The 14529-nt window shown below is 43.5% G+C and overlaps 1 protein-coding gene across 5 annotated transcripts in view; it reads right to left on the bottom strand.

Moving 5' to 3' along the window:
* The window catches only part of SASH1 (SAM and SH3 domain containing 1), a 549635-nt gene that overhangs the window by 52615 nt on the left and 482491 nt on the right, over positions 1-14529 (bottom strand). For all 5 annotated transcript variants that reach the window (XM_032183554.1, XM_032183556.1, XM_032183558.1 and 2 more), the window contains exons 3-4: positions 11046-11096; positions 10875-10924 (exon numbers count right to left, since the gene is read on the bottom strand). In XM_032183554.1, the coding sequence (XP_032039445.1) occupies positions 10875-10924; positions 11046-11096 (101 nt within the window). The remainder of the gene's footprint in view (positions 1-10874; positions 10925-11045; positions 11097-14529) is intronic.

The raw sequence follows: 14529 nt of genomic DNA, 5'->3' as shown, positions 1-14529 counted from the left end.
CTTGTCCGGACCCTATGAAGTGGGACCACGGATGACCGGAGACTACAGCTGCTTCTTCCTGTTTCCTTTCTGTGTGCTTTCCCACCAGTTTACGCTCCCTTACTAAAAAGCTAGCTAGAGAGACTTATTTTAACAGAACATGGGCTTTACAAACAACCCACTAATATAGTACATAAGTCTTTTGTTCTCGGTCTTTATGTTCATTGAACCAGTTTTCCATAATGGATTCCAACTCAGTGCCAACGTTCATTGTGGGACCTCTGATGAGACAACATTGCCCTCCCACCCCCAGCCCCCCCCCATTGCCTTTTTTTTTTTTTTCTCTCTCTGTAAATGGAGCTAATGGAAATTACCAAATCTTGTGAAATTCTTTGAAGCCTTCCTACAGGAATCTCTAACCAGGCTGAGCCAAGCCAGTGAAATTACTCTTGCCAGCTTCAATGGCTTTGCTTGAGGCTCCAAGTGCAAAGCATTACTGCAGTATTTTTGGCTGAGAGCTCTGCCCTGTTACATGACAATGCCCTATTGTGCTGTGCCTGTGCTGTATCCATGCAAAATGGAAACACACATATCCCACTATACCAAGAAGTATTCAAGCCAAATTGTCCTGTGAATGAGGCCATGGAATACATACATGTCATATTCTAGTTGCTGTCTATAGTGTTTGCACAGGTTCCTTGCGTTTTCTTGGACTCCCAGAAGAGGGCAATGCAGAGTTTTTGATAAATCCAGCAAAGCTCTTGAAGGCAAATCTTAGTTTAAAACAGTTCAGAGTTTAAAAGATGTAAGCAATTACTGGCCAACATTTAGTAAGCATGAAAAACACCCTCATCAATTTGCAGAGACATCATTAGAGGGGAAATGAGACAGTATGAAGTTTCAGTTTGATTTAGAAATTCATCTAGGCAAAGAGGGTTTGGCATAGCAAAGCTCTGAAATCTGACCTCTTTCAACCTCAGTCTGATTAAAAAGTTAATCCAGCACAGACTGCAAACCAGCTGAAGTAGCTAAACTTCAGATTTGAAGTGCATCAGGTGGAGGGAGACATTTAGTGTTTTCCTTGCTGATAAAGTCTACCTTTGAAGGGAAAAAGTTAATGATATAGGTGTATGCCACCAACTGCTTGGTATTTCAGAAGTCAGAATAAGAAATGCAGAAGAAAAATAACCCTCAATACTTTCTGGGTAAAATAACCAGAAAGTCCAGTGCCCAAACCACCAGACTTTCTACATCCAGACATTTAAAGTAAAGATGTCAGTGAGTATTTTTTTAAATAGAGGAAAAACGGATTAAAAGTATGTGGACTTTTATAAGGAGACAACACAGTAAAAAGAAAGCCAACTCCTGTTGGAAGTGACAGAACTAAAAGAGTAAATAATTTGTACCTGACCACTGACCTCAACCATCGAGCGAACAGTTACTTTATCTTAAATTAATTCAGTATTCACGAAATGAACCAAATCACCAGCCTTGAAGGATGAACTCTCTTAATTATCAGAACTTTGCCTCGCTAGTGAAATCAGCCTCAAAGCAGAGGCAATCTCTTGCACTCTGCAGCCTCCAAATCCATTTGAATTCTTTTCTTCTTCACAGTTGCCAACAACGATGCTAGCAAGCAGCAGGTGTAGTGGCAATGTTTGTGATGTGGACATCTGTTCCCTGGGAATTAGCCTGAGGCCACCAACTCATTCCATGCTGGTTTCCAAAGAAGGGGAAGAGCAACAGGAGCATACTTGTGATACTCCTGAGCCAGAGAGGGTGAGGAGATGAGTAGGATCCACAGCAAGCAAACTGCCTTCTCCTTTATATCTGATTTAACGAGTATACTGAGTTTCATCATAGGATGCAAATTTCAGTTATCATTTCATGCATTCCCTGAAGAGGAAATCTTCCATGTCTGGGCTGACCTTGAAAATGCTAACAGCTGGTCTTAAAGGATGGAAATGCCAACAAAGCCTACCACGCAGAGCCTGACAAAGCATTTGCTTCTTAGTTCTATCAGACAACTCTGACGCTTAAAAATGCTCAGTGAAATCAATCAAGTGCTTTACTTCCTAGCATAGTACCTCCGAGTTGCTTTATGTCTGATTTGCCAATTACACTCCCTTACCCTGTTAAATCTGCAGCTCTTCTGTGAACGTGCGCTGAAAGTGATTTGTGTTCTTCCATTCATAGACTGATAACTTGTACTGAAAGTTAATGATGCAGTGACACTTGGCAGAAGTCTCAGCACTGCGTGCCTGAAAGGGAGCCAAATGCCATTACTCCACCACAGAGGCCTTCATTTTTGTTGTGGTCTGATGTACAACTTCATTAGCAAGCTTTCACATGAAACGTACTATGTCACAGCATATAGCAGGAGAAATATACGGGTATATGTTCAGACAGAAAGGGAGACAAGATTTATGGCCAGAGGGAAGGAGTACTTCTGTATCTGCCCCAAATCTCTGGAAGTGAGCTTCAGAATGCATCAGAACTTTAATCCATTGATCTCACAAATTAAAAACCATCTTCTAGGCCTTTACTTAGGGCCTCTCAGAGCCAAACTGCCGAAACAAACAAACAACAACAAAAAACCAGCACTATAGAGTATTTAAGAATTGAGCTACTACTTTGGGGAATAACAAGATATTACTTCATTCCTGCCTCAGAGAGATGACGGCTTTCAGTGTAGCTGAGTAAATTACATCAGAACAATCAGCGATCAGAGACACAAAATCTGGTAGCAAGAGCAGCCCTGGATAACCTGGACTAGGAACTAGATTATTAAAAAGACTGACTTAACAGAAACGCCAAACATTCTGACTTAACATTCAATGCCAAAATGTGCTAATACGCAAACAAGAGTGACACAAAGGACAGTATTTCAAATGTTGGAGGTTTGCAGATGATAGAGTACTTGGAGATACCCACTGAAGAAAAAGAAAGTGACAGGGAAAAAAAGAACACACAGTAACAATTTAATCCTAAAAGACAGAAAGAAGGATGGGACATTCCAATGGCAGTATGGAGAATGAATATATATGGGAATAGCCTCTATGATTGAAGTTACTCATGAATTCCAACTAGAAGAGGTAAAGAGAAAAGCTGTAAGGATCAGGGAACTGAACACTTCATCTTAACAGCGCAGGCTAGAAAAGTTTTGCCTCTTCAGCTTGCCAAATTGAAAGCTGAAAGGAGATTATTTTACTGCCTATTAATAAAACAGGCATGTGAACAAGCAGACATAAGGTGGTAATAAACAGGGTGTTACCATTTCCTAACTATTTGGACAAACTTAGACCAGTAGGCAGAGAATGGGATAGCAGCTTTAAAAACTGCTTCTAAGAGGACGCCTGAAAGACCAGACCAGACATTTGATGAGGATGAGCTGGACATGAGGACTGCCTCTGGAGGGCACTTCTAGTTCTTTTTTCCAGACTGTGGGTTCATTGCTTTTGTATAACAACAGAAAAGCCAGGCAAGCACAATGGTCTTTGAATCCATCTGTCCATAAAAGTGCTGCAGCTGGGATGACCTTGCTGTACCAGAGTAACCTCTCCCTTTATAAATTACCTCTGAAATCCTGGATGTGGACTCTAAAAACTGGAATACAAGGAAGAATTGATGCACAAATTTGCTTCACAAGCCCATTGCAACTGAATCTGGTCATAAAGAGGCTTTTAACTTGGCTGTGTTCACCTTCTCTTGCTAACTCTGGGCTGGTTCTGACCCAGAAAGAGAAACGCCACGGCTTGTCTTGTACAGGGAGCGGCTGATTTCACAAGACACACGTTCACTCGTGCCTCAAGACGTGGTGTGCTGGGACACCACAGAATGGGAAAAAGAAACCAGTGACACCATGTGCTGCTTTTATGAATGCACCTGAGCATTTTTGAAAGCTCATCATTCCCGAAGCAGAACTAACACGGGGACTGAGAATGACAGGAAGGCTGATGGGCTTCTGTTTTACCACTAAGTATGTTCGATGCAGATGTGCTTTAACACACAGCTACATCTTGTTTATGGCACATAAAATCCACAGGTGCATAGCACCATCTGTTAATGAAACCACTACTGCTATGATCTTCAATAAACTGATACTGGCCCTCTCCTTTTTCCCGATGACTATTTATAGACCATTGAGGAAAATGCTTTTCATGGGATTTTCAGTCTACACATATTATTCGCATTCATAGCAGCAGACAAGCTGATGTAAAAGCCCACGCTGGCTTCTGTCGCCAAGCCGTTTGGTTATCTGCGTGCATTAGAAATGGCCCAGTCACATAATTAGTATCAAAAACTGACAGACTTGTAACTGCTCCTGACTGAACACAAGGTGATTTATCTAACCAGAGCTGGCACAGGGAAGAAAATGGGCCCTTGGTATTTTTATCAAATTTGCATGAACCTGAAGAGAAAGCAGGCCTGCAAGATTCTGACCTTGGCACCAGTGTGAGAAAGAGATGGAAAGCAAAGACGTTTCATTCAATTATCTTCTCATTAGGTTTCCATAGCAATGGCTCTCTAAGCAGGTCAAAACTTTCTCAGTGGAAACAAACATGGGGCTGCCTGTGGCTGTGTGTGCGTGTCCCAAACCACGACCATGGCGGAGCCACTGGGCTGCCTGTGGGCACCCAACATGGAGGCCGGTGGCGGGGCTGCATCGCACATCGCCCGGGCGGCCTAAGGGGCTGAAGCAGGGGCAGATCGCTGTCAGCCCAAAGCTCCTCCATGGCCAAGCATGAGGCAGCCGAGGTGATGCACTGCATGCACTGCTCGCAGTTCAGCTTCCTCGTGAAAGGCGGCCTTCATGCTGCCCAGCACCCAACTCCCAGGACAGAAAGCTCCTGCCAGCGGCTCGGCTCCGAGGAGCACTGGTTCCCCTCCTCACGTGTCCCAGGCGGTGCTTGGCTGGCCTCTCGCTCCCATTGTGAGGGTTATTGTGGGAGTTTCCTGCCCTACTTCTCTCGAGGAGGCTGTTTAAAGGCAGCATGAATAATTTGGCTTTGACTAAATCAGGCCTCAAACAAGTGACAACGGGGCTGTACACATTCACTGCTTCTTTTTGATTCCTGCAAGCACAGGGTATAAAGAAATGCATCTTAAATGAGGACATCTCCAGTACGGCAAGCTTTTACTTCTTCCTTTTTTTCCTTCCAACACTCCTTTCCATTTTTAACCTACCCAAAAGGAACAATTTATTCCATCAGTAATTAAGTGCAGCTTTTGGCATCCTCACTTTAGGGTTTTGTTTGTTTTCTGCTTTGTTCTCCTCAGTTTCTGCCCTCTCCTTGCCTCACGTCCTCTGGCAGAGGACTCCTGTTTCTTTGCAGAAGAGCTTTCAAATATCTGCCAAAGTTAATTTGGGCACCCTGTCAAGTTGCCAGAATCAAATATGACAAAATTTAAGCCCCCCCCATCCATGACCTGGAGTGATGATTTAATAACCTCCTGCTTTCAGAGCTTGACCTGTAGTTTGGATGCGGTAGGGGATGAGGATTAGGAAATCTAGCGTTAAAAACTACTGGCAAAGGCCAGTAGATTAGTGTACCAAAGGGGGCAGAATTTAGGCTTGCATGAACTCTGCTGCAAAATGAAAGCTGTTTTTAAAGACTGCTGTTTTCAGTAGAAAACACTGCTGAACATGGGGACACCAAACTGCAGGCACTCTCCCAGCCTCGGGCTGATGCGAAGTTCAAGCTTATTCCGCAGGAGTGTGACCGGTGTTACTATGGCACATCCACTGCAGAAAATCCTTAAGAACAGATTCAGTCAATAGTTTCTCCTACAGGGCTGACAACATGCAGATAACCACTTCTGTTGTGGCTTCACTGGCTGGCAGCTAACAGCCTCAGAGAAAACCCCAACTACTGAGCAGCCTGCAACTCCTCCTCTGACATCCACAACAAGCAACCAAGGAGCCGGCCAAACTGCATCCACTCAACGTGGGAGAAGCTTGGTTTAAGACGTGCACCCTGCACACGCGGAGCACACGACAAAGATACTCACTCTGGAGAGCAGCTGAAGCCAGGAGCTGAGCACGCAGCTGCCAGAGGGACAGCAGCTCCCCTGTGCTGGAATGCAAAGCCCCCGAGCAATGCTGCCCCATACGTGTGAGCTGCTTGCCAGCATCTTCTGCTCCGTGAGGCTGTTTCTGCTCAGCTTCCTGCTCTGGCAGAGTCTGGGATTTCAGTATTCAGGATCATTGGGCAGAAAACATTTAAAATATACTGAGCTGCAGGCTGAGAAGCATAGCTAGGCAACGCATGGCACTCGATATGAAGTATGACCATTTACTTGGTCAGCAGTGTTCTTGAGTGGTACAGATCTAGAAAGAGACGGTGACTCATGCAGAAGTTGGCAATTCATAACATTCACTGGCATGCAAAGGTGGTAAGAACGCCTGTGAAATGCCACAAGCATTACCCCATGCATTACTTTGTGTCCTTCCTTTCTCTAGCAGCTGCAAATAAAAAGAATGAGTACACAGGAGTGAGTGACTGTACCTCATCCTGCCTGTATGTAGTGCTCTTGGGTCTCTCACCCACTTTTCTCTCTTTCCGGGCAGTTCTCTGATGCACCATGTTTGAAATTTGCCCAGAGGCTGCTGGAGTGAGCAGTGAGAGCAAGCAGATCTATTTCCCAAGAGGGAAAATACACAACTTCCCCTCTGCAACATCCCCAGTTCTTCTGAAAACAGGATGAGAGTCAGGATGCAGAAGCCTGACTTCAGGGGACTGGGTTTAACCTGGATTTCCTGGCAAACATGCAGAGCTCATCAGTTTGTCATGTAGGCCTGAATACTCAAAAATGGAACAGGCTAAAAGTTGAATTACATTGTTTTAAATGCTCTGTTTACAATTATGAGAAAACCCTGCTCAGTCCCCTGCCTGGGTAAACATCCTTGGGGTGTTGCCATCACTTTGAAATAATAGGGATTGTATATACAAACACATCCCCAGATCAACATGCTATGGGGACAAAGAGGGAATAGTAACTACTAAGAACACACTTACTGCCTATTTGCTACAGTGATTATTCTTCTGGCAAATCAGAAGTCAGTGTGTCTAATTGGAGCACTTGCAGTTCTGGGGAGATTTCTGTTCAAAAATGAAATGTCATGGATAGAGATGCTGCTGCCACTTTGCTGGAGGCAGACTGAGAGTCTGCAAAGCTACACCAGCACCCCAACTGATGCTGTGACTGCTGTTTAAAAGAAGGAAATTTTGGAAAGGGCAGAGGGAAATGAAATTAATTATTGAGAAAACAAAAAACAAACACCTCATTCCATGCCTTGCATTATTTGCTGAATATTATACGGCTAGGAAGCCTGCCCAACTGCTTCATTTACAGAAGTAACTCTAGCATGGCCAAACTCAGAGCAATTGTGAGCTGAAGCTTGAACAAACATGACTTTCTCTTCCACTCTTTATTGATAGCTTTCCAGGCCACATCAGTACCCTTGGCGTTATCCTCCACACTCCTTCACGTGAATCTCACAGGCCTTTGATACAGTGAAGATTTTTCTCTCCTTGTCAGAATCAATCAAACAAAAAGCATCTTTGGTAGGGCATTTATAATGCGTAGTGCAGGTTCATATGTGCCGTCTTTATTTGTACTTTCATCAATTAACAGGAACAGCGTTGCCAGGAACAGAGGAAGGTGGCATTGCCCCAAATGCCTTTTGGAGTGACAACCACTTGAAGTGACAAGCAGCTGTCTTGAGGCTTGTTTAACCCCTTTTTGCCTCCCTCCAGGCACTACGGCTGTTCTTCTGTGTTACAGCAAATCACCCACTAGACAGAGACTTGCTTGGCAACTTGCTGGACTGAGGGGACCAACTAATTTCATGCTGGCTTTGAACAGATGGTAATAATAATGACCCGGGCAGCACAGTTAGTAAGATTCAAGGCAAGACCGAACATACACTGCCTGTCCACATAAACGGGATTTTTTCCTACCACAGGGCATCAAGGCTAATCTGTTTTCAGTGCGGTGCACAGTGGAGCCTGTCAGACTTTCTCTTCAATCGGGCACCACAGAAAAGGAAAACCAAACCAAAGGTTAAAACAAACACAGTTTCTTCCAGACTCTCTCAAAGCCTCTTTCTGTCTGGAATCTCTCAACTGTCAAATTAAACAACCATCCAGGTGTGTTATTTTAGAGCTTTAGATCCTGGTTGGGTTAAGCTGCAGGGTGTGCAAACAGCAGCTCTGGGTGAGGGAGCTACCGGAGACTCCTGCAATACGCTGGGCCAATCGCTCTTGCCTCCTCATGCCAACAGGAATTCTCTTTTTTTCATTTTCTGAAGCAACCAGCTCATGACACTATACAGACAACTCCTCTTTGCTCACCCTAAAAAAAGTTTGTATTTTCAATACACGAACGTGTAATTTTTCGTTAGCCAAGCCTTTACTTGGGCTTTGGAAGAGTATGCACAACAACAGATTTTTCAGCTCCAAAAAGTCTGGATGGGCATTTTGGGACAAATCTTTCTAATTCAGACCTCCAAATCTATTTCTGAATATGAGAAATCGATGCACATCTACATCCAGTTTCAAGTTTGACAAAACAGCCTTCTAACAACAAAAGCAGCTTTGTAAAAGGTTCACCCCAGATCTATCACACAGCAGAGGTGGCCACAGAAGCAACGGTCCCAAAAGGACAAACTTCCTGTCTCTTGTAGCATGCCCATGCAGCAAAACTCAGCTGAAAGCCATAAATTAGACAATGTACACAAAAAGCCACTAGTTCTTGACACATCCTCCCCCCAAAACATCAAACTCAGCATCTTAGTAACAAGTACAGATGGACTTAAAATAGTCATTTTTCAGCAGATCAATTTTATAACCTTTCCCTTCCTGGAAGAGGACTGAACTGACACGGGCATGCCTCTGAGCTAGAGAACTGAAACTAGCACTGATGGGGCAGGCTGCCACTAATAGGCCAGGCCTGTATCATTTCTGCTTTGATTATTTTCTATGGCATCAAGTAGATACTTGTTATTTTCAACACTCTGCCCAGTTAGCATCCATTATGTTGGCTTGTTTACTGAAGTGCAAAGTTTTGATCTGACCTCCCCTGTGCCAGTTTCACATATCTGATTGGGTTAACCACATACATCCCCTTTTGCCCCTTTTGAGGACAAAAAAAAGTCCTCAAAAAGGACACCTGCATTCTTGATAGGTCTTCAAAAATCATAGATCTCTTCCACCACAACTAAGATAATGAAGATAATTTCCTTTCAGTGAAGTAAATGGGTAGTCTTGGAATACAGTCATTCAGAAGATGTTTCTGTAGATACTGTCTCCTCACTCAGTTATTTGTGGTACAACACCTACACAGAGACACATTTTCGGAATCTGGCTAGAACTTGTAAGAGGAGTTTATTCCCAGTTGTGCGCTGTCCTCCTGCGAGATTTTTATCTCGTCATTATCCGAGGTGGGATAATGATGTTGTTTACCCATGGGGAAAACGCTTTGAGACGGAGAGAGAAGTATTATGATTATAGGATAACCTTGAAGGCTTACTTCCCAGACTGCAGTACTCATCATGTTCCCATCCACTCGGCTCCTTTGGTTTCATTACAACGTGAGACAGGGAAGTATCCTTGAAAAGAACTTCTCCATGTTTCAATATCTGAGGTATCACTTTTAAATCTTGCACTTGTAGGTTCTCTCTCTTAACAGCACATCAAATGGGGGCAGTGATGGTACCAAGGTAAAATTGACCTTATCTATCTTAGGCTGTTTTGAAAATGAGTATCTACCTCAAGCAAGCCATCACCCCTTTCTCTGTGAGTGATGAAGAGAGACAAGGCACCTCTAAAACATAATTCATCACTTTCCAAGATCTTCAGCACGAATCAGCTTTTAGACGTTTCTGCGGGAAGCTCCTAAAGAGCTGTTCCACTCCAAATACCTGACTTCCATGCTGCCAGCACTCAGTGAAGCAAGTCCCATGTGCCACATCTACTGCAGCTCTCTCTAGAACTGACACTGCTTCTCCTGAATGAGCAAGAGCAAGGGCAGCAATTTTATAAAACCTTCCTGTTATGGTTCAGTGGTATGGAATCATGGCTCCGCCAGAAGCTATTCAAATGCGAGACTGTAAAACTTTACTAAATAAAGCACCTCACATTCAGATCTGGACTCCGTGCACTGTCTCTGTACTAATCCAGCTGGCACAACCCTATGACGTGCAGGCAATTGGAAATACAGTGTCAGTTGTCTTCCTGCGCTGCTGCACGTTACCCTTAGCAGTAGGGAACCGAAATCTTGGGATCAAAGGAAGGAGGTGCAGAAAACAAGCACACATTGCAGCAGGAGGTGACAGTAAACAGAAACCCTCTCAGTCCACACAGAGAGCTTTTTATTAAGGACTGCTAAAATTAAAGTTCCTTTTAACTTGGTTTTAAATACTTCACTCCCTTGGCACCTTCTTCAAAAGCACAGTTACAAACCCAGGAGTGCACAGGAAAAGGAAAGTGGTTTAAGTTTGTAGCTCTCCCTTCCTCTAGTCTATCTTTTTTGGCTGCATTTAGGTCTAGCCCCAGAAAGTTATTTTTAAACAGGTTTAATTTGCAGAGAATGTGCAAACAGTGATGTTTCTCAGAAATGACTACCAGTTTTATCAGTGTATGCATGTCCCAAGTGCACACGAAGGGAGAAAAGACAACTCTCCCTTGATTTAAAAAAACAAAACAATAAAATGCCAAAAGAGGAGAGAAAGAGCAGGTTCCAAAATGGGAACCAGACAAAACAGAGGGTGGATCTTAAATCCTGGATCTTAAATCTTGAAGTACCAATGCAATTTCAAATCAATTTACTACATGGAAAAAGAAAACACCAAATTTCCCCTCTCCTTTCTTGCCTCCTGTGCCCTCACTTACTTTCTTTCAGTGTCTGGTGTTGACGCGGTGCTGCTGAGACCCAGTGACTCCTGCAAGAGAAGACACACAGCAGTGAGTGCAGACACGAGAGCAGCCTTTGCCCAGTTTATGCAGAATATCAAATGAAAAAACAAACAAACAAAAATAGATGACCAAAATCAAAGTGTTTACCTCAATTTGGGATCTCAGCTGTAGAGATGTGGGGCTGGCATCAGGTTTCTCCTAAAAGAGAACAGATGCCAGGTTAATGAAATGTCCAAACACCAGGAAGAAGAAGTTGGAAGCGCAGAAAAAGGAAGAAACCGGATAACAGAACCTTGGGATACCTCAAAACCTGCTGAATGGCAAACATTAACCTCTCCAGGAGGAAGCAGTCTCTGGATACAGTCTGAAATAACTCCAGCAAAAGCCAATTCCACTCCTTATCACTGGAGGTTACAGAACAATGTAAGATTGCCACACAGAAGGGATTCAAAACTAAACAGAAGGAGGAATGAGTTATTTTCTCTAAATGGTCAATGCTCAAAAGATGCTCATGGAAAAGGCCTGTTACTCTTTTCAGTATTTCAGAATTCTCTCCCTTATATGTTTAGTAAGAGATTTATTGTTAAGCCACTTGGTGTCCCGATGCTCTGTACAGGGTTCCAGAAAGGTTGAAGTGGGGCAAATGTGGGGGACAGAGTAAAAGCTCAGGATCTGTTTCTGTTAACAGACTGCAGGAGCCTAAATGTACTTGGCTAGAGCAGCCTGTGACTACACACACATCATGAACCATTCCCCAGCCTTCTAACCATTGGCACTTGTGATACAAGATTTATAAAAAACATAATTTACAAATGCTTAGCTACAACAAAAATATTGCTGTTTTGAAACTTTAAGGTATCATTTATAAAGAATAATAGATAATTATTAAGTATGAAAGTAGTATTTTTCTCTAAGTATTTCCTATTCCAAGCCAGACAGAATATGCCAGCTCAGTTCACTGCTAGATACAACAACCCTTTTCCATAGCCCAGTGTTAAGGTGCGTTGCTCAGTGACAGCGCATAAGAGCTAGGAACAATGCCCACAACTTTGGGGTCCCAATTATGATACTAACAATGTGGCGAGAAAAAAACATTCACAAGCATTAGTTTCTCAAATGAGTAAAATAAAAAAAAAATAGTTTCAGAAATTAGGCAGTTGAGGTTTTTTACGCATCACAAAACATCCTTCAGCAAAAATACCGCTATCAACAAGAATTTTGCTCATGCAGCTATCTGTATTTCCACTGCAGCTGTGGATTAAGAAGATGCAAAGATATAAAAGATGTAAAAATTACGCTATATCATCACACAACTTATTAGTTAAATTCAAGTGGAATTTCTGACAATTTTCTTTAAAGAGTAATATGCAGGAAAAAAATCAGCATTGAAAGAGCATTTCCTTTTAATGGGCTGAAAAAAACGCGCGGATTCTGCTCTGTTTCAGCAAGGCCTGTTTTTCACACAGAGATGTGCCAACAGGATGGACTTCAAAGCACCTTCCCCCAAATGTCTGGGATATAACCAGCTACCCCAGGACCCAGTCACTGAGGCTCCCGGCGTAATCAATGGAGAGGCAGCAACTCCTACAGAACAACTCGCCTGGCTGGCTTCCCACACCTCGAGTTAGACGAGGCGAGTCCCACTCGTGGTATCTAATTTAAGACTGTTAGCCAGCTACCTGAAAGGCACCTAGCATTAGCAATGAGTCTGGCTGAAGTCAGTGGGAAAATTCCAACTGGGATGACGGAACAAATTATAGTTATTTGTCAGTGCGGAGAGCTGCAATTCACTGCTTGATCTGCATGTGAAACAAGGGGGGCGCCTGCTTATGACCAGATATTCTCAGCCAGCTCTGCCCCTAGAGAAGTTGTTACTGCAACCCAAGGGCCAGTGTGGCTGAGTAAGCAACCACAGTCGTCCACACGCTCACAAAAAAAAGACACGGATTTATTTCTCAATCCTGGAGGTCCTTCTGTTCACGCATTCCTCAGCCTCCATGTAAACCTCTTATCTCTGTGAAATTGTACTTCCTATGCCCTTTGTTTACAGAAAGGGTGACAAAATGTTCTTAGCATTTAATACAAAAAGGAAAAGTAGACACAATTTTCTGGAAATGCAGCATTTTGACGCTGAGCAGGAAATCGCCGCTAAGTGCCGTGAAGTGGTGTGGGATTAGGGCTCCCAGAAAGTTTGCAAGGCCAGAGGAGCCCAGCCTGGTGACGACCCCAGCAGCCTGAAGGACACAGAGTGGCTCATTGCCACATGCTTGGTATTGAGCACTCAAGGCTGACATGGGGTCATTGCTCAACTCGTGGGATTTGCCTAAACACACGCAGTCTGGGTATCTGCTTTTGCTGATCCTATTGCACAAAAAGGGAACCGAAGTCCTTGAGTGGAAGTCAGCACCACAAGGGGACCGTGTCCACCCTCCGGCAGCCCCAGCAGGGCTCCTCCTGCTGTCAAGCAGAAGCTGGACCGAGCCCAGGGAAATTCCACAGATGCTCACAGATCAGGGAAGTGAAATTAGCCATTTGGCACCAGGCATCCCTCTCTCTGTCCTTTGGCTCTGTCAAAATGGAATCCAAGAAAATTGTTTATCCGGGGAGGACTGCGGGCACACTGCTGCAGCCTTCCTCGCCCCCTGGCCCACCCTGGCCTCACAAGGAGGAAGGAAGCAGCAGAAGCCCCGTGCTCCAGTCCTGTCTAATTCACGGGCACTTCATTTGTCCACTGACTGGCACACGGCTGAGAAATGGAGCATTTTACAAGCTATCACGTCTTAAAGTTTCATGTAGTCAGGAAGGAGAATCCACTGTGCGTCCAACATGCCTTCAGATCCCAGCTTCTCAGCAGTAAATATTCCACTTTCTGATGATTTACCTGTTGCCTTAAAAAGCTGCCTGCTGCATTTTTTAAATATATATATATATATTTAATATTGCAGTTTTTGTAAATTATCATTTACAAGATGATATCTGGGTTCCCAAGGCCTTACAGAAGTCTTTTGCATGAGCAGTTGCTTGTGGATTTGTAGCCTGAGACTGCAATTAGATGGAAAGTTACCATTTTCAGCCTAAAATGAAAACTATTCAGATGAATAGCCAGCTGCATCCTGTGTAACAAAATCCTAAAAAAAGCTGACTGTATTTGCTTTCTTTTTTTCTCACTGTCAAGCCCACCCTGTTTGAACAGGAGCAGTTTTATATGATCAGGATGACTGGAGGACAGAAGCAAGGACAACTCTCCTCTTCCTCCTCTAAAACTTCGCAGTGCTGGAATGCAAAACACCCGACGGTCCTGTATTACTGCAATTATAATATCTACCCCCGTTCTACTTCTAATAGAATGATATTTTTGCTATTACTATTTAGACAAGAAACCAAAGGAAAATACTTAGGAAAACATTACTCTTGACTGAACTTCTGGTTCAGGTTTTTATCACAGATCACAGAAATTTTATCAACCTGGAGTAATTCTATTTATTTAGGTTAAAATCCGTTAAACCTTACATTACAAATCCACGGGTTTTGTTGACTTTAATACATCAGGATCAAAGCCTTTTTCTATCAAGGGCTAACTCTAGAAGGTTGAGAAAGCCTTATACGGTTGGCGTGCTATGTAGCACGCTAC

Source organism: Aythya fuligula, chromosome 3, assembly GCF_009819795.1.
Source record: "Aythya fuligula isolate bAytFul2 chromosome 3, bAytFul2.pri, whole genome shotgun sequence".
NCBI lineage: Eukaryota > Metazoa > Chordata > Aves > Anseriformes > Anatidae > Aythya > Aythya fuligula.
Note: the sequence above shows the minus strand (reverse complement) of the source record. Positions and strands in the feature narration are given on the sequence as shown.